The 25975-nt window shown below is 45.5% G+C and overlaps 2 protein-coding genes across 3 annotated transcripts; one reads left to right on the forward strand and one right to left on the reverse strand.

The window, feature by feature from the left end:
* Positions 1 to 638: 638 nt before the first annotated feature.
* On the reverse strand, positions 639 to 7064 carry CFAP68 (cilia and flagella associated protein 68). 2 transcript variants are annotated; one of them, XM_073657132.1, is made up of 5 exons: positions 6968 to 7064; positions 3365 to 3569; positions 2187 to 2256; positions 1146 to 1303; positions 639 to 894 (listed from the first exon to the last, which is right to left on the reverse strand). In XM_073657132.1, exons 2-4 carry the CDS (start codon positions 3566 to 3568, stop codon positions 1194 to 1196), a joined length of 384 nt encoding a protein of 127 aa, XP_073513233.1. In that variant the 5' UTR covers position 3569; positions 6968 to 7064; the 3' UTR covers positions 639 to 894; positions 1146 to 1193. The 2 variants fall into 2 exon arrangements, with proteins under 2 accessions (XP_073513233.1, XP_073513232.1); XM_073657131.1 differs by having other exon boundaries at positions 639 to 1303.
* FDXACB1 (ferredoxin-fold anticodon binding domain containing 1) lies at positions 7031 to 21400 on the forward strand. Its single transcript, XM_073657129.1, has 6 exons — positions 7031 to 7127; positions 7646 to 7822; positions 8863 to 9019; positions 9504 to 9707; positions 18383 to 18517; positions 20090 to 21400. Exons 2-6 carry the CDS (start codon positions 7654 to 7656, stop codon positions 21183 to 21185), a joined length of 1761 nt encoding a protein of 586 aa, XP_073513230.1. The 5' UTR covers positions 7031 to 7127; positions 7646 to 7653; the 3' UTR covers positions 21186 to 21400.
* Positions 21401 to 25975: the final 4575 nt, after the last annotated feature.

A 25975-nucleotide genomic window follows, 5' to 3' on the forward strand; every position in this document is an offset into this window, starting at 1 on the left:
AATTTTTGGCCTAGTTTCCAGTCTGAAAATTGCAAGATATTTTTTTTTATGTAGATAGTGATATAAAAACAAACAAAAAAAGTTTCCATTAAGTAATTCTCTACCTTGTACAGGTATAGGAAAACAAACCACATTGCAAACTGCAATACCAGGCACAATCCATGGTCACGACATCTGAGCAAATTCTGGGCTTAGGAGTCCAGTGGGCGGTCCCTAAGGAGTGACTGACAGCTTCCCTTCTATATATGTGATATCTGTCATTCACATCGTAGGACCTCCCACTGGACTTTTAAGCCTGAAATGATCAGAAATGCAATAAGTAAATTACAGCTATACAACATCAGTGAAAAAAATATATAGAAAAACATAACAACAACTTAGAAGGATAATTTAGAAGTGTCGCTAATCATTCATAGATGACAGAATTGGGTCTACAAGATTTACATAGAAATTCAAGCTTAAAGCAAATATTAACAGGTTTCACAATACAAACTGCACGCATTATTACATCGATCTCTATAGACCTGATGAGGCTGTTGTACTCACTGGAAATCCGAGACAGAATAGTTGTGTAATCCTGATATTAAATTAAAATTAACTAGCGCTGGACCCAGGCGTAAAATAAATATGAGATGGAGTGAAAGGTATAAAATAAAATTCTTTATTGATAAAATTGATTAAAACCCAATTGTAAAATAAAGTAAAAGGGGAGTAATTTATATTAGGTATAGGGTTTAGTAGTAGTGGTAAAAGGCTGGTGGTCCTCTGTAGATCTTCTCAAAGCGGATCCACTAAGAATTGGCTTCTAGATCAGGGTGATTTTCCTGATGGCGAGGAGGAGAAGTAAATCAGGAGTCCAAGAAAGTTGTGGGTGACCCAGGGGGATGGTTCACTCTGAAAAGAGGTGTATAAAGTTTAGGAATTAAATTTAGGAATTATACAGGAGCTCTCGTTCAAGCTATGTGGATGGAGATTCAGCAGCAGAGAGGAGGGACGGAGTTAAAACTTTCAAAAAGAATTATATTCTTATTCTGAGATGGCTTATCAAAGTAAGTATACCAGTATCATCAGGTCTAAGAGATGGGTTTAATAATGTATACAGCTGATACTGTGAAATCTGGTGACAGATCCATGTTAATAATTACATTGACAAATAGCAAGAATTAATTGCAGAATAACAATTGGTTTATTAGTTAAGAGTTGCCGTAGTCGATCGTATAGCAGGATTTTTGTTGAGGTCGGTATTGCGGTGGGTTTAGTTCAGGTTGATGTCCTGGAAAAACATGAGGTTCTCTCTCGAAAACTAAAAAAAAAAAAAAAAAAAAAGGAATAATGGAGTTTACATCTGTACAGACATCAATCAGTATGTGTTGTATATTAAAAGAGAGCATGGCCATTAATTATGGCTCGGGGTGGAGATGCCTCACAATGAGGCATCAGCGGTGAGATCACATCATTACCCTGTGGACTAAACAAAACCCCGGCAGCAGCGGCAGCAGAGGACGCAGCCTTGTCCGAGGCCAAAAAGTTCCAATCCACTGCTCAGTGATGCAATAAAGCCAAGAAGCCAAGGGAGATGGGTATAAAGTAACTTCAAGGGGTGACTTACTCCACTACAGTGGGCAGCAGGCAAGCATCCACCCACACCCTGCCTGGATTGCTTGTTACCCTCAGGGTCTATTATTCAACCCTTCCAAGATCCAACTTATAATCACAAACCATTGGAAAGACGAGAGTCCTTACCCAATCTATAAGTTGGATGGTCCTCTCCATCATGGATGGCAGGACTATTTGCCCATGAGGGTGACAAGCGGCGGAGGAATCGGGTAAGTCGGTGGTTGCCCGTTACCCTGTATTGTGGAGTAATATATCCCTGCATTATTTATTTTCCATAAGTCTATGCATCCATCCACCACAACTTTGGGACTTGGGACTATACCAGCGTTCTCCAGTTTGGATGTCCCTTGATCTGACATATATTGCGCTGGATTGCTTGTAAGCCTCGCTAAGTGTAAGGGTCGATTTAGTGGCCCAGGACCAGGTGAGTCTATAGTAGTTACTTTGGGATCACTGTCTCAATTTTTTCATTGGCAATTGTTTTAGGAACCCTAAGCAAAAACCCTTTGTATGAGTATGAAAAGATATGGACTGGTGGAAGAGGTTGGACCCCATGTGTCGTCCTCTACCTTGTCGCTCTGCAGCTCCACCATTCCTGAGATAGTCTGCGTTATACGAGGTCTCGTAGTAATGAGCGTACTGAAAAAAAAAGAAGACAATTTGATTAGTGATCTAACTCGTGACTACATCTGATCAAGAGGTCACTGGAGCACACAGCAAACCTGCCATAAGCTATTACCATCAACACTACATCTGATGCCTCCTTCTCCTGCTCATATACCCCGCACCATGTTTAGTCCTGTTCATTTAACCCATGGGGCCCCATACAAGACTCATTGATGGGCCAGCATCCAAGAGGAGGACACTGTGCTGATATCAGAAGTTTATTTTCTGATTACTTTTATCTTTCTGTTCCAAGTGATAACTTTTCAGAATATGTCCTGTGTAAACTTGAGGATTAACATTATTTCTGCATTTTTTCAGCATCTGCAGGTTCTGTCTCCAATTTTCAACCGTCTCTGAGCTAGTGGGTAGAAACTAGCTGCCATGTTGTCTCCCATACACAGCACACACAGAGTCATGAGGGATTCCTGCTCCCCTATCTCTGTGTAGCACATGTCCAGAAGCAGCAGCACCATGGTGGACAAAATACTGCAGTACTGAGCAGCGTAGCTGTGAATCCAGCTCAGGGTCCGATAAAAAACTTGTTAAAAAAGTCGTAGCATGGTCGCTCTCTGAGCTGGTGGGTAGAGACTAGCTGCTATGATGTCTCCCATACACAGCACACACCGACACGAGGGATTTCTGCTCCCTTTTCTCTGTGTTGCACATGTCCAGAAGCAGCAGCACCATGGAGGACAAAATACTGCAGTACTGAGCAGTGTAGCTGTGAATCCAACTCAAAGTCAGATAAAAAAGGAGCAGCATGGCCACTCTCTCTGCTTCACTTCTTCTCCATAGACTTCAATAGGCAGCTGTAATCTGATCCCTCACTGAGCAGGCAATCCATTCAGTTTAAAATAATAAGTATTTTAGCAGTTTTTTTCTGCGTGGACGAGGAGCTAAATGGAGGAAAAGAAGTGTCTCATAAGTGGAGAAAGAAGCAGATTACTGTGGTAAAATACATCACAAAGTTTCTTATATTTTCTTGTACTATTGATTTACATAAAGGAAACAGCAACGACCATTTAAGAGAAGCAGTGAAGAAATAGGTCCCACATTAGTCTCGGCCTCTCGTCTTCGGTACCTGGGATGGCGGCGGTCTCCTCTGCTCTAGTTTACACAGGTCGTAACGTTCCTGGTTCCAGTTTCCGATGAGCGTCTTGTTGCAGTAAGCGTCCTCCTTGGTTGTGCACCTCCATCCGTACTGCTTGAATTTGGCCTCAGGTCTGATGTCCATCCAAACCTCCCCATGTCCGTCGGCTTTAAGATCAGAAACAAAATGCGACATTCTGCAGAAGAAAAGTCGTGTCACATAAAGACATGTCCATTGTCTTAAAAACTGTGTAACCCCTTATAATGTTTCCTTATGGGATCATTCACAACCAAATGTGAGCAGTTTTTTGGGTTACAGGTTTTACCATATAAATGCCACCTATAAGTACAGCTTGCACCATTAATAGGTCCAATTGGCCATCAGGACAGTATATACATCACCAGGACAGTATATACATCACCAGGACGGTGTATTCATCACTAGCGCGGTGTATTCATCACCAGGACGGTATATTCATCACCAGGATAGTATATCCATCACCGGGACCATATATTCATCACCAGGACGGTATATTCATCACCAGGGCCGTATATTCATCAAAAGGATGATATATTCATCACATGGACGATATATTCATCACATGGACGATATATTCATCACCGGGATGGTATATTCATCACCAGGATAGTATATCCATCACCGGGACCATATATTCATCACCAGGACGGTATATTCATCACCAGGACGGTATATTCATCACCAGGACAGTATATTCATCACCACAACGGTATATCAATCAGCAGGACGATATATTCATCACCAGGATGATATATTCATCACAAGGATCATATATTCATCACAAGGACGGTATATCCATCACCAGGACGGTATATATCCATCCCCGGGACGGTATATATCCATCCCCGGGACGGCATATACTTCCCCGGAGTGGTATATCCATCACCAGGACAATATATTCATCACCGGCACGGTATACCCATCACTGGGACAGTATATCCATCACCAGGATGGTATATTCATTACCAGGATGGTATATAACCACCACCAGGACGATATATTCATGACATGGACAATGGATTCATCACCAGGACGATATATTCATCACAAGGACGGTATATCCATCACCAGGATGGTATATTAATCACCAGGACGGTATATCCATCACCAGGACCATATATTCATCACATGGACAATGGATTCATCAGGAGGATGATGTATTCATCACAAGGATGGTATATTCATAATCAGGACGATATATTCATCCCCAAGACGGTATATCCATCACTAAGATGGTATATAACCATCACCAGGACGTTATATCCATCAGCAGGATGGCATATAACCATCACCAAGACGGTATATCAATCACCAGGACGGTATATCCATCACCAGGACGGTATATAACCATCACCAGGACAGTATATCCATCCCCAGGATGGTATATCAATCAGCAGGACAGTATATCCATCACCAGGACGGTATATAACCATCACCAGGACAGTATATACATCACCAGGACGGTATATCCATCATCAAGATGGTATTTCCATCACCAGGATGGTATATCCATCACCAGAACGGTATATTCATCATCAGGATGGTAAATACATCACCGGGACGGTATATCCATCACTGGGACTGTATATCCATCACCAGGACGGTATATTCATCACCAGGACGGTATATTCATTACCAGCACAGAATATACATCCCCAGGACCTTATAATCATCACCACGACGGTATATACATCACCAGGACCATATATCCATCACCAGGACTGTATATCCATCACCAGGATGGTATATTCATCACCAGGATGGTATATATCCATCACCAGGATGGTATATATCCATCACCAGGACAGTATATTCATCACTAGGATGGTATATTCATCACCACGATGGTATATCAATCAGCAGGACGATATATTCATCACCAGGATGATATATTCATCAGAAGGATCATATATTCATCACCAGGACGGTATATCCATCACCAGGACAGTATATATCCATCCCCGGGACGGTATATATCCATCCCCGGGACAGTATATATCCATCCCCGGGACGGTATATACTTCCCCGGAATGGTATATCCATCACTGGGACGGTATATCCATCACCAGGATGGTATATGCATCACCAGGACGGTATATCCATCACCAGGACCATATATTCATCACATGGACAATGGATTCATCACCAGGACGATGTATTCATCACAAGGATGGTATATTCATCCCCAAGACAGTATATCCATCACTAGGACGGTATATAACCATCACCAGGACGGTATATCCATCAGCAGGATGGTATATAACCATCACCAGGACGGTATATCAATTACCAGGACGGTATATAACCATCACCAGGACAGTATATCCATCCCCAGGACAGTATATCAATCACCAGGACAATATATCCATCACCAGGACAGTATATTCATCCCCAGGACGGTATATTCATCACCAGGATGGTATATCAATCAGCAGGACGATATATTCATCACCAGGATGATATATTCATCACAAGGATCATATATTCATCACCAGGACGGTATATCCATCACCAAGATGGTATATATCCATCCCCGGGATGGTATACATCCATCCCCGGGACGGTATATATCCATCCCCAGGACGGTATATACTTCCCCGGAATGGTATATCCATCACTGGGACGGTATATCCATCACCAGGATGGTATATTCATCACCAGGACGGTATATCCATCACCAGGACGGTATATCCATCACCAGGATGGTATATTCATCACCAGGACGGTATATCCATCACCAGGACCATATATTCATCACATGGACAATGGATTCATCACCAGGACGATGTATTCATCACAAGGATGGTATATTCATCCCCAAGACGGTATATCCATCACTAGGATGGTATATAACCATCACCAGGACGGTATATCACCATCAGCAGGACGGTATATCCATCAGCAGGACGGTATATAACCATCACCAGGACGGTATATCAATTACCAGGACGGTATATAACCATCACCAGGACAGTATTTCCATCCCCAGGACGGTATATCAATCACCAGGACAGTATATCCATCACTAGGACGGTATATCCATCACCAAGATGGTATATCCTTCACCAGAACGGTATATTCATCACCAGGACGGTAAATACATCACTAGGACAGTATATCCATCACCAGGACGGTATATTCATTACCAGCACAGTATATACATCCCCAGGACCTTATAATCATCACCTGGACGGTATATACAGCACCGGGACCATATATCCATCACCAGGACGGTATATCCACCACCAGGATGGTCTATCCATCACCAGGACAGTATATTCATCCCCAGGACAGTATATTCATCACCGGGACCATATATTCATCCTCAGGACGGTATAGCCATCACCGGGACGGTATATCCATCACTAGGATGGTATATTCATTCCCAGGACGGTATATCCATCACCTCTTTCTATAATACGGCCTCTCTCTCTATCTGAATACATTGGCAGATTCCTCCTTTCCCCTCACACTCTGCCATCAGCCTCCACCATCTCCAACCTCTGTCCTCCTCCCAGTATTGCACATTACAGCTGGGGAGACACCTGCACGTACCCGGGGATCGGTTGAAAAGTCCAACTCTAGTTTTTGTTGATGCGTTGCTTAGTAACCGAACGTGACGTCATCAGCATGCGCCGCAAAACCCGGAAGTAGCTGCAGGAGGGAGTCACGTGGTTGTAGCAGTCGCCGGTGCCGGTGTGTTCTGCCGTAGGAGGTGACTAGCGTTACTGTGTTAACAGATCCCTGCAGACAGCGCGAACATTGCATAAAAGACGCGTTTAATTCCGACTTCAGTGTCTGCACAATGTTCCTTCTGTAGGATTGGAGGTCGCTGCTTGCTGGAAATTCAAATCTTGCTCTAGATTCACACATTGCGACCATAAAACGTTTTATTTTATATAGCAGGTTGTGGCCCGTGCTGTCTATATGGAAATCTAGGAGGCCATCACCGGTCCGGCTCGTGTCCTCGCCATTCTTGCCTGATTGACAACATTTTTGGAGCCACGAGCTCCATCAGACACATCCATCCCCCCAGAGGAGGAGGGGCTGCGGTTCTGACTCTTCCTGATTTGGACTCCGCCCACATGACTATTGCGGCATTTTTAATAATGATTTCTCTGATTTGCTATTTAGAGGGAGATTTATCTAATCGGTCCGTATAATATGGTGGCGGTTTAGGGGCAGAAGAGCAGACCGTTTCCCTTTAATAAATGTCCTTTTATTTTTGTTCAGGTTCAGAGATGATGGTTTCTATTCTGTTGGTTGGGGAAGGAAATTTTTCCTTTTCTTCTTCCCTTTGTGACAGCAGAGAAGACGCTGATCACATCACCGCCACCTGCTATGAGGCAGAAGATACGGTCCGTGGGCAGCACCTTGCTTGGAGGAATGTCCAGCACCTTAGAAGTAAAGGTACATGAATATCAGGGTCAGTGTCTGCTGAGGATGGCGGAGGCTGTGACTGACAGCTGTAAGATCGCTGACAGACACCCCATTATATGGGGCTCTGCATCCCCTCCCATGTGATATTTGGCATTGTGTCAGCAGCTCATTAGTTAGCAGTCCTTAGATTTGTTTTGGGATATGAGAAGTGACAGTTTTGCTATATAGCAATATCACATTCTGCACAGCTTAATGTCTAGGCTTAAAGGGGTATTCCCACCTCAGATGTTTATGGCAAATCCATAGGAACTGTTATAAACGTCTGATAGATGCAAGTCTCACCTCTGGGACCCCCCACCTTTCTTGTGAACAGGACCCATGGATGTGCAGCTCTTTACAGTCCCTTCTATGGGAGTAGTGAAATAGAAGTGAATGGAGAGAGTTGCACATATGCAGCCACCACTTCCTGCAAAGTGATGTGAGACCGCACCTTCCCCTTCAAGGTCCCCTTTGCTCTATTCTCCAGTCTGCAACCCTCTATCCCCCTTTCACAACCCCCTTCCGCGCCCCCCCTTCTGCGCCCCCCCTTCTGCGCCCCTCTGTCCGCGCCCCTCTGTCCGCGCCCCTCTGTCCGCGCCCCTTCCGCGCCCCCCTTCCGCGCCCCTCTGTCCGCCCCCCCTTCCGCGCCCCTCTGTCCGCCCCTCTTCCGCGCCCCTCTGTCCGCCCCTCTGTCCGCCCCTCTGTCCGCCCCTCTGTCCGCCCCTCTGTCCGCCCCTCTTCCGCGCCCCTCTGTCCGCCCCCCTTCCGCGCCCCTCTGTCTGTGATGTATCTCCCTTGAAAACCAATCCAACTTCACTAATTCTTTTTATTCTCGGGCATCTGCCAACAGGGTTGAGTCAGTACAATCGTCACGTTTGGCACCCCTCTAACTCCTATGTTCCATGATACTTTCCTCACTCATGACATCTGCATGGTAATTTGCTGATGAAAATGAGAATATTAATGCCATGATATTATCTTCCCGTTTCTAACCTTTGTCCATGCCATGTTTATCCTGCCATATATTGTAGGAGCCGAGGTTCACTTTGCTGTGGATGCCACAAAACTAGATGAATATGGTTTTATCACTAATCGGCTTTACGACAGAATTATCTTCAATTTTCCACATTGTGGCAGGAAGGCAGGAGTCAAGAAGAACAGGGATCTGTTGTCCAATTTTTTTCAAGGGTAAGTTAGAAGGGTCTTCTCCGTGCCTCCTGCAGGGTAGAAGTACTATCACATAGCCCGGTGTGCCAGAGAAGGAGCCGCTGGAACGTAGCTTTGGCTTATAGAAGGGGGTTCTTAGAGGTCTGTCCTCAATCATGTCCATTTTAGCCCCTGTTTATACCCTGAACATTAGGATTTTCTACATTTCACATAATGTATTCTACCAGCATTGAACGAGGAGGGACAAGATGGTATCCTCATGGTACACCACCCCCCATCCATTTTACATTGGCCAAAGCAAATTATGGCACCAAATATTGGGCACATTTTGGATTATGTTGTCTATTCTATCTATGGTCACAGTGTTATGTTAATATTATTATTATATCGCCAAACTATAATTTTATTCTAGATACAAACTAAAATGTAAACATTTCTGGAGGCCATTTCTGGTAGTAACAGTTACTAAATCAGTTTTGTTGTCTTTTTTTATTTTATATTCCAGCTGTACAGGTGTTCTTGCAGCGAAAGGTGAAATCCATGTAGCCTTATGCCAGGGGCAAGGTGGCACTCCTTCTGATGAGTCAAAGAGGGAATGGCATAACAGCTGGCAAGTGGTGGCCATGGCTGCCACGGCTGGGCTCCTCCTGACATCAGTGGTCCCTTTTGAGTCTGATAAGCACTACGGCTACCAGAGCACCGGGTACAGGTAACTGCACAGTCTGCAGCTTATCGCCATAGCAGAGGTATCATCTTACAGGAGTGTTATAGGATAAAAAGTAGTTGAGCAAAAATATTCCCACCATCCAGTGTCCACTTTCGTTCTCCACGGCAGGGCGACGCCATGACGTTGCAGCACCTATGAAGCGTCAGAGGAATTGAGGATGGCGAGTCAACTGCTGCCACGCAGGACTGGAGTGGAGGGTAGTGTGAATATTTTTGCTTTTTTCTAACATTATTCTTTAGGCTATTTGCCCACATAGCAGATTTGATGCAGAGTGTTTTTGCCTCTCTCTGGCAGAAAAAAACGCATGCAGATTTACATGCGGTTTTTCGGCCAGGGAGAAGCATTTTTTCAGCGTTTCTACATGCGTATTGGCATGTGTTTTTTCAAGCACTTTTCCAAGCGATTTTGAGTATCACTTGGAAAAGTGCTTGACAAGTTAGTCACACAATATAAATCCATGGATTTATATTATGTGACCAGCTTAGATGCTTTGAATGCTGCAACTATAGTAAAAAAAAAAAAAACAAAAAAAAAAACCCTGTATACTCACCTCTCCAGTCTCCTCCCGGCGGCGATTCTCTCTCCTCGGCGTCCCGCGGTCTACTGGCAGGACCTGCGGTGACGTAATTTAATCAGCTGATGGTCACGCGACCATCACCTGACCGCTGACGTCAGCGGTTGCGTGACCATCAGCTGATTAAATTACGTCACCGCAGGTCCTGCCAGTACACCTCGGGACGCTGAGGAGAGAAGATCGCCGCCGGGAGGAGACCGGAGAGGTGAGTATACTGGTCTTTTTCTATCGCTTCGTTGGGGGACACAGGAAACCATGGGTGTATGCTGTTGTCACTAGGAGGCTGACACTAGGCAGAAAAAAAGGACTAACTGCTCCCCAGCAGGCTACACCCACACTGGGATTGAACTAACCAGTTTTGGCTTAGTGTCCAAGGAGGCAAGACATGGGTCTGCGTTCAGGCCCGTCTCTACCATCTTGTTGTGTTTTATTAATGTTTTTCCTTTCTTTTTCAGATACAGCTTGTGACTTCGGGCAACAGGGTGTAACAGCTCACCCTGATTTCCCACCTTTTGGGACAGAGAGAACAATGTGGTGTTGCCCACATCGTCCACTCTCTTGTCTAACAGGCAGGACCCTTTTTTCCCCCTAACTCTTCCGAAGAGTTTTGGGGTGACTCGTGGCGGATGGTCCTCTCCCCACCCCAGCCCCCTCCTCGGAGCGGGCCGGGAGGAAGACTGTGATCACTGGTCAGTGATCCTCCCCTCATCCAGGGTCGACACCGTCTTTTGCACCGCCGGGGACTGCGACAGTGCGGGAAGGAAGACGTTCCTATTCCAGAGACACCCCCCCCCCCCCCTCAACCGGGGGCTGCTGATGCCGTCTTCAGGACTGTGAAGAAGGAGTCGGGGCCTCTCCAGAGACAGGTACCCTCCTTTCTACAGTCCTTTCTTCAGGTGGCGGGAGCTCCACAGGACAGCCAGCTGGATATTGTTCCCGGTCGTTCTCCCTCATTTCCAGCCGACTTTCAAAATTTAGGCCCTGGCTTCGGCCTAGTTCCATTCCACACGCCCCCCACCGCACCATTAGCCCCTCAGAGCCACGGACTCTTCCTAACCCCCTTTTTTTCTATCTAATCCCTGCTGTTTTTTCTTTTCCTCAGCGCAGGCTCTCTGTGCGCACTTTTTCGACTCCGTCCCCTCCTTTTCCCGCTGGCGCCATTACTCGCACGGCCTGCGGCCTCCATCTTGGCGCCTGCCGCAGCCGGGGTCACAGCTACAGACGCTGCCCGCGCCACAGCGCCAGCTGTGGCCTCCATCTCAGCGCCAACCGCAGCCCCTGTCACAGCGCTAGCCCTGCCGCGTATCCTTTCCAGCTGCGGCCTCCAATCCAATGCTAGCTGCGGCCTACATCATGGCTCTAGCCGCGTCCCCTTCAGTGACTGCCCCAGCCTCCGTCACAGCGCCAGCAGCGGCCTCCGTCACAGCGCCAGCAGCGGCCTCCGTCACAGCGCCAGCAGCGGCCTCCGTCACAGCGCCAGCAGCGGCCTCCGTCACAGCGCCAGCAGCGGCCTCCGTCGCAGCGCCAGCAGCGGCCTCCGTCGCAGCGCCAGCAGCGGCCTCCATCGCAGTGCCAGCCACGGGCTCTGGCACAGCTACAGCCATTCCCTCCGTCACCCAGCCGCAGCCTCTTTCACATCGGCTCCTGGCCCTCTTCAGCCTCGGATCCTGGCACTGCTTCAACCGTTAGCCCATGGGCAATCAACACCGAGGGTCCCCCACATAGGATAAGGTAGGCCCTGTCCTGGCCGTCGGCCCCTCGGGCCCAGTCCTCCTTTTTTTCTAAACTGTCCAAATAGTTTATGGGACATTTCATTCCACAACCATAGAGTTTGTTGGGCACTTCATTCCAAAACCACAGCGTTTGTGGGACATTTCATTCCAAAACCACAGCGTTTGTGGGACATTTCATTCCAAAACCACAGCGTTTGTGGGACATTTCATTCCAAAACCACAGCGTTTGTGGGACATTTCATTCCAAAACCACAGCGTTTGTGGGACATTTCATTCCAAAACCACAGCGTTTGTGGGACATTTCATTCCAAAACCACAGCGTTTGTGGGACATTTCATTCCAAAACCACAGCGTTTGTGGGACATTTCATTCCAAAACCACAGCGTTTGTGGGACATTTCATTCCAAAACCACAGCGTTTGTGGGACATTTCATTCCAAAACCACAGAGTTTGTGGGACATTTCATTCCAAAACCACAGAGTTTGTGGGACATTTCATGGGACATCCCAAAACTGTACAGATTGTGGGGCAGACCATGCTAAGACTTATGGTATGAGGGTACCAATATCCATAGGTCAGCAGGAATCTCCGTGCATCGACCACAACAACCCCAAGCACTCAGTTCTCTCCGGAGCTCCCTGCCACCAGGATCGAAAGCGGTATTCCAATGGTTGCTGCCTTATTGTATCCGGCACCAACCTCACCAACCTTTGGTAGAGGTCCCTTTGCGACTACCTAACAAGCCATCAGCCTCAGCTGCTCTGACTATTTCCCAAGATGTATCAGATGCATGCTTTTACAGCAGACCGCGCAGAGTTCCAGGGAGCGGGTGCCCTCCAGCTTTATGTCTGGACTCCCCTTGTTCCTACATAATCTAGGACTATTCCCATGCCTCGCTTCTCTTTCCCAGAGATAGTTTTAGAGTTGGACCTCTCCACCCTGCTACCCGAGCCGGATTCCGATCTAGACTCCAACCGGCCCCTCCAGGTCACAAGACATGATGAACAGCCCGGTATCAGCTGTCAAGCAAGCCTGAGTCAAGGACGACGAACCTCTTCCACAAAGACCATTCTCTTCTCGAGAGTGTCTCTCACCTCCAATCATGAAGAGATCTGATTGAGTGCCCCTTGCGAATGAGGTATACTCAGGAAATGGTGTTCAGAGCAGTTATCGTTCTAGAATTCTTCTGCAACCTACGGTTTCTGGTCATTTAACATTCTGATACCTGCAGGGTGCCTTGCCTATAGCAGGTTACCTTGTTTATGGTACACACAGGAGCTGTTTTATGCCTCTCCTTACGGACAGGTCCACAATTCACCAAGGTTGTGCCCTCACACTGTTCCTACTAGCGATAGTAAGTCAGAACCGAGATGTCTCCAGAGTTATTATTTTTATAACGGAGTGACTGTTCGATACTTTGCCAGTCTTGCAGTGTGTCAGAACACTCCATCCTCCGTGTCCACAGCTGTAGAGCTTCCTTTATGGAACATACCTGGTGTTCCACCAGCTCCACGACCATACCTATGGCACGACTACCCAGGCAAACCACTGCCAACTCCTGCCCACTTCCTAATGGCATCAGATCTATGTGGTTGCCTATCCCGCCAACAGTCCTTTCGGACTAAGGCGGGTCAGTAACAGAGTGTTACCTTGCCACTGCTATTTAAGAACATACATGCAACAACCTCCATTATCTCCGTTTCAGAGGTTTCTTATGCATCAACTGTCGGGTACTCTCTGCAGTTGGTCAGACCCACTAACATCTATGGCCACAGCTATACAGCTGTCTCTTTTCAACGGCATAAATCCATGTAGTGCTCCAGGCACTTATCTTATCTACAGTACAGACCAAAAGTTTGGACACACCTCATTTAAAGATTTTTCTGTATTTTCATGACTTTGAAAATTGTACATTCACACTGAAGGCATCAAACTATGAATTAACACATGTGGAATTATATACTTAACAAAAAAGTGTGAAACAACTGAAAATATGTCTTATATTTTAGGTTCTTCAAAGTAGCCACCTTTTGCTTTGATGACTGCTTTGCACACTCTTGGCATTCTCTTGATGAGCTTCAAGAGGTAGTCACCGGAAATGGTCTTCACTTCACAGGTGTGCCCTGTCAGGTTTAATAAGTGGGATTTCTTGCCTTATAAATGGGGTTGGGACCATCAGTTGTGTTGTGCAGAAGTCAGGTGGATAAACAGCTGATAGTCCTACTGAATAGACTGTTAGCTGTTTTTTCTTGCCATAATACAAATTCTAAGTAAAGAAAAATGAGTGGCCATCATTACTTTAAGAAATGAAGGTCAGTCAGTCCGAAAAATTAGGCAAACTTTGAATGTGTCCCCAAGTGCAGTTACAAAAACCATCAAGCGCTACAAAGAAACTGGCTCGCATGAGGACCGCCCTAGGAAAGGAAGACCAAGAGTCACCTCTGCTTCTGAGGATAAGTTTATCCGAGTCACCAGCCTCAGAAATCGCAGGTTAATAGCAGCTCAGATTAGAGACCAGGTCAATGCCACACAGAGTTCTAGCAGCAGACACATCTCTACAACAACTGTTAAGAGGAGACTTTGTGCAGCAGGCCTTCATGGTAAAATAGCTGCTAGGAAACCACTGCTAAGGACAGGCAACAAGCAGAAGAGACTTGTTTGGGCTAAAGAACACAAAGAATGGACATTAGACCAGTGGAAATCTGTGCTTTGGTCTGATGAGTCCAAATTTGAGATCTTTGGTTCCAACCACCGTGTCTTTGTGCGACGCAGAAAAGGTGAACGGATGGACTCTACATGCCTGGTTCCCACCGTGAAGCATGGAGGAGGAGGTGTGATGGTGTGGGGGTGCTTTGCTGGTGACACTGTTGGGAATTTATTCAAAATTGAAGGCATACTGAACCAGCATGGCTACCACAGCATCTTGCAGCGGCTTGCTATTCCATCCGGTTTCCGTTTAGTTGGACCATCATTTATTTTTCAACAGGACAATGACCCCAAACACACCTCCAGGCTGTGTAAGGGCTAATTGACCAAGAAGGAGAGTGATGGGGTGCTACGCCAGATGACCTGGCCTCCACAGTCACCAGACCTGAACCCAATCGAGATGGTTTGGGGTGAACTGGACCGCAGAGTGAAGGTAAAAGGGCCAAGAAGTGCTAAGCATCTCTGGGAACTCCTTCAAGATTGTTGGAAGACCATTTCTGGTGACAACCACTTGAAGCTCATCAAGAGAATGCCAAGAGTGTGCAAAGCAGTCATCAAAGCAAAAGGTGGCTACTTTGAAGAACCTAGAATATAAGACATATTTTCAGTTGTTTCACACTTTTTTGTTATGTATATAATTCCACATGTGTTAATTCATAGCTTTGATGCCTTCAGTGTGAATGTACAATTTTCAAAGTCATGAAAATACAGAAAAATCTTTAAATGAGGTGTGTCCAAACTTTTGGTCTGTACTGTATATCTGGGCTCTTTGTCCATTACCCCTAGCGGTTCAGACCTACTACCCCCCCCTTATTAGCAGCTACAGTGTTTTTATCCGTTTGCTGCTAACCCTGTAGTATTCGATCCACTATCCACAGCCTGTCAGTTTGTCGACACTCTCCTTTTTGTTTCCTCAGAAGAAGACTTGAAGAGGTCTGCAACAAATTACAGACATGCTATTACAGACCAGATGCTGTTACAGGCTCTGTTCATACCAGAGATCAGGTCTTAGTTCGTCACGAAAACAGATTCTTCTTGTCCTGCTCATCCTGACCACCCCGGTTCGCCCAGGCTTCGTGGGACCTACCTGTCTGATGCCTATACACGAGTTGTTGTCGAGTTGTTGTTCTGGTTTTCTTTTTCCCTACAGTTGTCGTCAACGCCTTTCATCAGTTGGATAATCGGCTGTTTGCGGCGCTCCTCTAGGGAGACTATTCCGCATACAGGTACTCGCCTTTTCTTCCGTCACATGTCAAGGACCGAAACAGACCTAGGGTCTCTAGACGCCTTGAGATGAAACACCTGATTACTGAGGTACCTGATCGGTAGGAGGTAATGTTGTGTCTCTAGCCTAATTTTCTCTTTCGACAAGAGAACTTCCGACTTTCAGGACATGGAAGCCTTTCCTCAAGCCGGCACTATCCGGCTTAACATTTGTCCAGTCAGAAGTTTCCACTTCCAGGGACAGTTGTTGGCAGCACCCAACATTTGCAGGATGAAGGGTTGGTAACGGAGCTCATCTCGGAAGACTCATCTTTGGATTCAGGATTCCGCATGCAGGTACTCTTCTTTTCTTCCTTCCTTTCGGGATTGCCACTTGTCTAGAATCAAGATGGACTATCGGTCTCCAGACGCCTTATGATGAAACACCTGATTCCACAACCTGAACCATTCTGCCGTCTACCTGACTAGGACCTCATTAATGCCATGTCTCTTACCATACCTTCTGTTTCGACGAAGAGAACTTGCGCCTAGCAGGATATGATGGCCCTTATTCAAGCCGGTCCTGTCCAGCGTAACACGAACCAGTGGGTCGTTTCCAGAGACAGGTAAGGTTCTCCTCAGAGCATTCCCTTCAGATAGGCGTTATTTCTGCGTGACATGTGTCATCATGATTAATCCTACCGTGGGTGGAATCCTCCCTCCGTTGGCGCCATAGTCTTTACTCTCACGATAAGAGTTCTCGATACTTCCCTTGGAGGGTTGGACTCTTTGGTGACCATCTTCCTGTCCTCTTTTTTTTGCCTTCTTCTCTCATCTCTACATAAGCGTGTTGAGTAAATTTGGGGGACAGTGTAACACATGGAACAGGGGAGCCCTTCCCCCAGATCGGTCCTTAATTCTTCCCCCCTGAGCGATGTTTTCCCTGTATGGGAGGGGCTATCCTCCCGTCTAGCCTGAGCCCTGCGCCTGTCGGAAGTGGGAAGTGTTCTGGGACACTTGTTCCCTGGCCGGGGAGCTGCCTTCTAATGCCCCCCCATTTCAAGGTCACAGGAAGTCCAGGACCTTTTCCTTTTTCCGACTCGCTTAGGTTTAGAGCCCGTCTTATCTGTTCTAGCCGTGACTTACATACAGGGTGGAGCGCTAAATTAGACCGTCTGGTGCTTCGGTCTGAACTCATTGTTCTGTTTTTTCCTCCACAGTTTCTCCCCTGAACGGGGGACACTTCCAGTTTATCCAGAATGTTCCTATCGCTCCATGGACTGTTCGTCCTTCCTGGTCTTCGGTCCACACCTTCTCCTTGTATTACACGGTATCTCCACTCGGCATCAGCAACGCCAATCGGTATTGGAAGGTCCCTCATGCAGTAGTGGACCAACCTTACTTTTTGAGTACTTGTCTTTTCCCTCCCTAGGGACTGCTTTAGGACGTCCCATGATTTCCTGTGTCCCCCAATGAAGCGATAGAGAAAAGAGGATTTTTGGTACTCACCGTAAAATCCTTTTCTCGGAGCCTTCATTGGGGGACACAGCACCCACCCTTATTTGTGCCATTTTTGGTTCATCTTAGGGTAATCTTTTATACCTCCTTTCCTACTGCTTTCTCACAAACTGGTTAGTTCACTCCCAGGGTGGGTGTAGCCTGCTGGGGAGCAGTTAGCCCTTTTTTCTGCCTAGTGTCAGCCTCCTAGTGGCAGCAACATACACCCATGGTTTCCTGTGTCCCCCAATGAAGGCTCCGAGAAAAGGATTTTACGGTGAGTACCAAAAATCCTCTTTTTTTATTTTTAGCTTTTCTTTTTTTCACCGCGTGGTAGCCGGGATCAAGAGGAGTTGTAGTCTCCTCTTCATCCTGGGTACCACACGCAAAGCGATTATGCTGCAAATTCGCGGCCATTGAATTTAATTGAAACGCAGCAAATCCACATATACCTGCGGGTTTGCTGCGTTTCAATGTTCCTCAATGGCCGCGAATTTGCAGCGTAATCGCAATGCGAATTCGGCGCGCTAATTAGCGCATCATGTGCACAGCACATCCGAATTCACATTGCTTTGCATGGCCGACTGTTTTACAAGCGTTTTTGCGGCCGTAAAAACGCTACGTGGGCACATGGCCTTATTCTTTCATTATCAATTCCTCGTGATTTCTGCACGCAGTCAATTAGCATGAAGAGCCAAGTATCTGCGTGATCATCGCATGACCGGGTCTGGTTCACATCTCCCCAAAATAACCAATGAGTTTTCCCACGCAGTGATCTTGACAGTGGCAATGCCTGATACAGTTACTTTAATGGAAAACTCTTACTTTGTGTTGAATACTGAATAACCTTTATCTGCTGAAGCTAGAATTCCCATGTAATTATTACACTATTATCACATTATATCGTAATAATTTATATTAATATTTCTCGCTTTCTTTCTTAGGAGCCAGGAGAAATCATTCCGTGTTATCGGAGCCTTGAACCACGTTTTTACCAGAAGTTTACCATTGGAGAACTTATCAGCCTTGCAAATAATCGAGAAGTTCACTTCTGTCCAGGATCCGCAGTGCATTGATGGGTGATTACATGTGATAACTTTTTTGGTTACCTTACATTAGTCTCAGAGCCTCCCATTTTTCCTTAACTCAACCGCAAGAGTAAAGAAAGTAAGAAATCGTACAGACATATCCCAGTCATTGTCTCCTGTAAGTGCTGGTGGTATTGTGTTTTGGTAGAGGGCGACCCTGACAGATCTTTATAGGAGTGCTAGATCTGGCCCTGTTATGCTGCAGGGGTCAGCAACCTGCAGCACGCCAGCAATTGTGAAACTGCAACTCTCAACATGCCCTGATAGGCTTTGGCCATTAGGACATGCTCGGAGTTGTAGTTTCACAACAGCTGGAGTGTTACTGAACAGCACCGGGGAAAATCTAATTTTTCGCTGGTGTTTCTTACTATAGCACACCTTTTCATTATTGCAAAATAGATTTGCAGTTTGCTTTTATTGCAAGTGTTTGGCTTGTAGAGCTTACAGGTAATACAGAACAGTGCAGGCTGCTCAATCCTATTCTGTCTCAAGTCCATGAGACAAACCATTTCTCCAGCCCTTCTCCGACGCACATTTTATCCCTTGCTGGTTGGGCAGAGCGCCCACAGCCGTGCAGTCCTCCCTGCCTTGTACTGATTGTACTGAGGAATGATGAGTGTTCACATGTTCAGCTTCTGTATTTATGTTGCCTTGGGTGAGTAAACCACTAGAATATCAGATATTATCCTCCATCTTATATCCTATTCTACTAGGGAATTTAATATTTAGTCCCTTCCTCTACCCTAGACCACCCTGGTAATTGAATATTAAAGGGGCTGTCTGAGGATTTAAAAAAAAAAAAAAAATGAATAAGATGAAAATAAACAATACTCCTCTACTCAATCTCCACCAGCCACATGGCCGACACTTTGGTGACTTCCATCGCTTGCTCTGGTCTCATGCCGTACATGCCTGTGTGACTGCTGATTCCCGCAGTGATGACGTGCTGTACATTTCACCAAAGGTGCACGAATTAGGAGCCTATGAACGGTAGACGTGATGTCATCACTGCCGGATCATAACGGTGGGGCTTGAGTCGCGTCACCACCGCTGAGAGCTCGGACTTTCTGTAAAAGATGTTACAGAAGTTAGGTTTCTTTGGAATTAGTGGGCAAGTAAAGTTTCATCCCAGAAAACACCTTTAAACTGTTTCCTGGACAAATCCTTTAAAGAGAATCTGTCATCACAAAATGACTGTTCAAACCAAGCACTGGTTCTCGGTGCATCCTTGGAGTTGCCAAACACTTTAATGCCTTTTTCCTTCTTTCTCTAGCCTCATCTGGCTCGTGTAAACCCAGAGCTGTCAATTAAGGAAGAGGGGGCAGAAATAGATGGAATAAAAGTAGGTGGCAAGGAATTGATTGGCCGTGCCAAGTTTGAACAGTCGTTTTGTGCTGACAGTCTACTCTAGACTGCTGAGGAGAAAGTCTGAATATTTTTTTTTTATCTGTCTAAATTTCTTATAAAATTCTTCTAAAAATGCAGTCAAAAAATTTGGTGTGAAAAATTATTTTTTTTTAATAATTTTCTAATAAAAATTCTGTATTTTTTTTATTCTTTCAGGGGTTTCTTAGGTAAAATATCTCGTCACCTCATCGGTGTAATATATAAAGAGCTGGTGAAGTGTTTTCGTCAGAAGCTTCAGGTGAACGTCTTGGAAGACACATTTCCGCTTATTTGTCGCGACGACTCTTGTTCTCCTCATTCCCCGCATTCAGCGGCTCACTCCAAACTTTACTTTGTGACTTGTGGTAAAGAGAAGGAAGGATCTGAGAGTTCTGGTGACTTCCACAGGACGCGCTTATGTTCAGTTGAGCCGGCTTTTCGGCAGGGAACTCACCAGGACAATAATCGGACATCAGGGCGGCATCATCTGAGACCGTCGCTGACTTGTTTTATCGACGATATTGCTCATAAATCCAACGTCAGAGCAGATCCTCTGACCGTGGTGAGCGGCCTCGTCTTTAGGAAGCGTCTGATATCTCCGCAGTCCATGCCGGTTTATCACGAGATGCTCATGTTGTTGGATTGCCGAGAACAGCTCCAACTGGTAATGGACACCATGAACACAGCCGTGGCGTCCATCATATCTACGGAAACTGTGAATAGTGAGAAAGTAAGACTCGGCTTAACATTTCATCAGGAAAAAGGAGATTATATCATCTGGATGTCACCTGCTGATCCTGACCGGATCATAGGGACGATCAAACAGGTCCCCACCGGAGATCGACATAACATACTCATAGTATCGCTGAATTTAGATTTACTCGCCATGTGTCTGCTCGGCATTGAAGACTGGAGACTTCTGTGGACGGAAGATGACCGATTCGAAGCCCAGTTCCATCATGGTGACCTAAAACCTTACCGGACCTTCTCCCTATATCCCCCCTGTTATATCCACGACGTTAGTTTTTGGGTGGAGGATGCCGGATTCGATGAAGTGGAGTTTCACACCATAGCGCTGCAAGTGTCAAAGGGAAACATTGTGGATATTCAGCTTCTGGACCAGTATAAAAATGCAGAAACTGGGAGAACTGGTCTGTGTTACCGGCTGAAATATCAGTCCTGTGACCGAGCGCTGAGTTACAGGTCGGCGCTGGCGATGCAGCTGCAGCTTCGGGATGAGCTGCGGAGGCGTTTACACCTCGTTCTCAGATAGCGGCTCGGAGGGGACATCCGGAAACCATTTCCGTACATCTGAGACCGCGTTCACACTGCGTATATGGCAGCGAGTATCTGCTGGTCTGAACATGCCCATATGAGTCCGTACAGGGACCGGAAGAGTCTGGCAATTAAATCCATTTTAAATTAAAGAAAATAATAATTTATTTTCATGTCGCCATATTCTGAGAGCCATTCCTTTTTTTTTTTTTTCCAACAATAGCTTATTTGTCACATCATAAGTTAAAATTCTCATTGGTGCATGTGTTTTTCTTTATTCTTTTTTATTTTATTTCAGCTTTTGGGAAGATGCAAAGAAAAAGCAGCAATTCTGCCATATTATTATTATTATTATTTTTTTTTTTTTATGGCATTCACCATCTAGGTTATCTAATCTTTTTATACAGAGTTGTAACTAATGTGGTGACTCCAGTTATGTGATTATTATTATTTAGTTTATTTACATATTGTAAAAACCAGTGAATGGGAAAAAGCCATTTAAAAATATGCATTTTCACTTATATATACAGTACAGACCAAAAGTTTGGACACACCTCATTTAAAGATTTTTCTGTATTTTCATGACTTTGAAAATTGTACATTCACACTGAAGGCATCAAAACTATGAATTAACACATGTGGAATTATATACATAACAAAAAAGTGTGAAACAACTGAGAATATGTCTTATATTCTAGGTTCTTCAAAGTAGCCACCTTTTGCTTTGATGACTGCTTTGCACACTCTTGGCATTCTCTTGATGAGCTTCAAGAGGTAGTCACCGGAAATGGTCTTCCAACAATCTTGTAGGAGTTCCCAGAGATGCTTAGCACTTCTTGGCCCTTTTGCCTTCACTCTGCGGTCCAGCTCACCCCAAACCATCTCGATTGGGTTCAGGTCTGGTGACTGTGGAGGCCAGGTCATCTGGCGTAGCACCCCATCACTCTCCTTCTTGGTCAAATAGCCCTTGCACAGCCTGGAGGTGTGTTTGGGGTCATTGTCCTGTTGAAAAATAAATGATGGTCCAACTAAACGCAAACCGGATGGAATAGCATGCCGCTGCAAGATGCTGTGGTAGCCATGCTGGTTCAGTATGCCTTCAATTTTGAATAAATCCCCAACAGTGTCACCAGCAAAGCACCCCCACACCATCACACCTCCTCCTCCATGCTTCACGGTGGGAACCAGGCATGTAGAGTCCATCCGTTCACCTTTTCTGCATCACACAAAGACACGGTGGTTGGAACCAAAGATCTCAAATTTGGACTCCTCAGACCAAAGCACAGATTTCCACTGGTCTAGTGTCCATTCCTTGTGTTCTTTAGCCCAAACAAGTCTCTTCTGCTTGTTGCCTGTCCTTAGCAGTGGTTTCCTAGCAGCTATTTTACCATGAAGGCCTGCTGCACAAAGTCTCCTCTTAACAGTTGTTGTAGAGATGTGTCTGCTGCTAGAACTCTGTGTGGCATTGACCTGGTCTCTAATCTGAGCTGCTGTTAACCTGCGATTTCTGAGGCTGGTGACTCGGATAAACTTATCCTCAGAAGCAGAGGTGACTCTTGGTCTTCCTTTCCTGTGGCGGTCCTCATGTGAGCCAGTTTCTTTGTAGCGCTTGATGTTTTTTGAAACTGCACTTGGGGACACTTTCAAAGTTTTCCCAATTTTTCGGACTGACTGACCTTCATTTCTTAAAGTAATGATGGCCACTCGTTTTTCTTTAGTTAGCTGCTTTTTTCTTGCCATAATACAAATTCTAACAGTCTATTCAGTAGAACTATCAGCTGTGTATCCACCAGACTTCTGCACAACACAACTGATGGTCCCAACCCCATTTATAAGGCAAGAAATCCCACTTATTAAACCTGACAGGGCACACCTGTGAAGTGAAAACCATTTCCGGTGAGTACCTCTTGAAGCTCATCAAGAGAATGCCAAGAGTGTGCAAAGCAGTCATCAAAGCAAAAGGTGGCTACTTTGAAGAACCTAGAATATAAGACATATTTTCAGTTGTTTCACACTTTTTTGTTAAGTATATAATTCCACATGTGTTAATTCATAGTTTTGATGCCTTCAGTGTGAATGTACAATTTTCAAAGTCATGAAAATACAGAAAAATCTTTAAATGAGGTGTGTCCAAACTTTTGGTCTGTACTGTATTTTAACCTTTTTATATCATTTTTTATTATTTTTATTCATGTACACATAAATATATATATTTTTTATTTATACACACATAGAAAAAAGAATATATATGCCGGTGTGTGTGTGTATATATATATATATATATTTTTTTTTATTTATATATTTTTTCTGTGTGCATAAATAAAATAGAAAAAAAAATGTATATATGTCTGTGTAAATATATATTTTTATATCATTTTTGTTATTTATTTACCAGTTACAGCTCTTTGTCTTTTCGGCCTGTACTGTGTGGCAAACGTGCATGGGTGCAATAATAGGGACCATGTGTCATTGGTTGGTTATGACCCATTTTTGGACATTTCCAGGAGGAATAACAGAGGAACAGGTGCTTCAGTATAGTCATTTTAATGAAAGTGTTACAAAAATGGTCATATCAGGATTGCTGGGAGCTCTTCTACAAAGGGTTGCTCTGGTGTCAGTCATTCAGGATATGAGCGGCACTGCTCGCGCGCCGTCAGGACACGGATACAGCCTTGTGCACACATCATATTTTAAATAATCGGACGGGTGTGTGATACCCGCCGGCTGTGCAAACGTCCTGGCAGCTACCCTGGCGGTGGTGGCGCTCACCTCCTGAAGCAGAAGTGGTGAGCGGCTGTGTAGTAACCTTTTACTGGAAAGCTATTGTGCAGAGCTGTAGATTATGTATTTGATACAGAAATATGTTGACCTTTTTTGCTATAAATATTTTTTAAACTATTCTGGTGTCTTTTTTGTGTCCATATAAAAATGTAAATATCCTGCAATATTCAGTTTTTTCCACTATTGGAGCACACAATAGAATACAATGTTCTGTTTTCTGCAGATCTTTTTTCAGGCTTGGCTGTGTAGCCTGGGACAGAGTCAACAGAAACATATATCCCGACCAATGGGTTGTAAACATCTAATTCAATCATGTATTCCCGGTGGGCCGTCTGTGAGACTGATTCACACGACGTGTGAATGTTTCATGGTGTTTGCAATATGGATGTCCCGAGCCGTATGTTTGTCACACATAGTGTACATATGGGGGACAACCCCTTTAAAGTTGTCCGAGTCCACAGATTTCAGAAGGCCATGATGTTGTGGAAGAGAAGGATGGCGTTCCTCACCTCTCCTGGATCCAGGGTTGGGTTTTGTGTCCTCCTCCTCCTGCTGCCGCAGGGTTCCTCTGCTCCTCGTACTTCTGTCACGGCACTCGCTTGTACTATATAGGTCGGTACAGGCAGCCGGACGCCAATGAGTATTCAGGTAGTTGGCATTCAGGCAATTACTGAGGATTTTCTCCCATGTTCAGTTCCTGCACCTCTACTGAACTCTGCATTGCTAAATTGCTGTCCTATGTGGAACTCTATTGCAAACTCAGATCTGCTACATTGCTGAATCAACTCTGTTGCAAACTCAGATCTGCAGCATTGTTGAATCACCTCTGCTGCCAACTCAGCTCTACTGCATTGCTGAATCAATTCTGCTAGCAAACTCAGCTCTGCTGCATTGCTGAATCACCTCTGCTGCAAACACAGTACTGCTGTATTGATGAGTCAACTCTGTTGCAAACTCAGCTTTGCTGCATTGCAGAATTAACACTGTTGCAAACTCAGCTTTGCTGAATTGCTGAACTAATGCTGTTGCAAACTGCTCTGCTGCATTGATGAATCAACTCTGTTGCAAACTCAGCTGTTACATTGCTGTGCAGACTCTGTTGTATTGCTGTGCCATCTCTGCCATACTGAGACCTCCTTTGCAATTCACTCCTGCTACTTTGATTCTTCATTGCTCAGTTAGCTCTGCTTCATTGCTGTGCCTGCTCCACTGCATTAAACCTACCACATAACTCAGCTCTACTACTCCGGTTCCTCCTTACTTTGATGGCTCTGCTGTATTGCGTTGCCAGTCCTGCCTCAGAACCCCCACGACAAATAAAACACAGCTACACCTGTTGCCATTTCTTCAACTCTGCCACATCGGCCTCCTTTGTTCCGAACAGATCTCTGCTGCGCCAGCGCCATCAGTCCATGCCGACTGCTCATCCGGGCCAAGGGTCCACGTCACCAGGTGAGACATAACACATAGGGCACGATGAATGCCATGTGTATGGCGGAGTCAGGAGCGTCCGGCCACAGCTGTCTGGGGTGTATGGGTTCCTTTAAAGGGCGGAAGGTTTAAACAGGTTTCCCCGTGTTATTGTTCTGGAAAATAATAAAGAGAAAAAGTGCCGCTAATAAACAGATATATGGTGTGACCGCCTAGATGCAGTGGCTACTGACTGCAGCACCTAAGGGGTTAAGCAGCATTTACAATAGTATCAGGGCTGCTATTACTGCGCCCCCTGAGGTCACCTGGAGGAACATGTAAGTCATGGCACAGAATCTACCACCTGTGATTTCCATTTTGATCACAAGCTATTAAAGGGTTAACTGCATTAGGTGTCAAATGTGAATAAATATGGGGAGAAGTAACTGAATAGAACAAGTATGTAATAACACAGCACAGGGAGGTGCAGAGACCAAGCAGACGATGCTCTGATCCACACACAACCTCCATGACGATCTCTGCCCCGTCCACCTCTCACCTGAGTGGTCACACGTCATTCTACACCGCGCGTGCGCA

The sequence above is a fragment of the Phyllobates terribilis genome, unplaced genomic scaffold, assembly GCF_046119375.1.
Source record: "Phyllobates terribilis strain yellow unplaced genomic scaffold, ASM4611937v1 Scaffold_12__6_contigs__length_324123572, whole genome shotgun sequence".
In the NCBI taxonomy this organism is placed as follows: Eukaryota; Metazoa; Chordata; class Amphibia; order Anura; family Dendrobatidae; genus Phyllobates; species Phyllobates terribilis.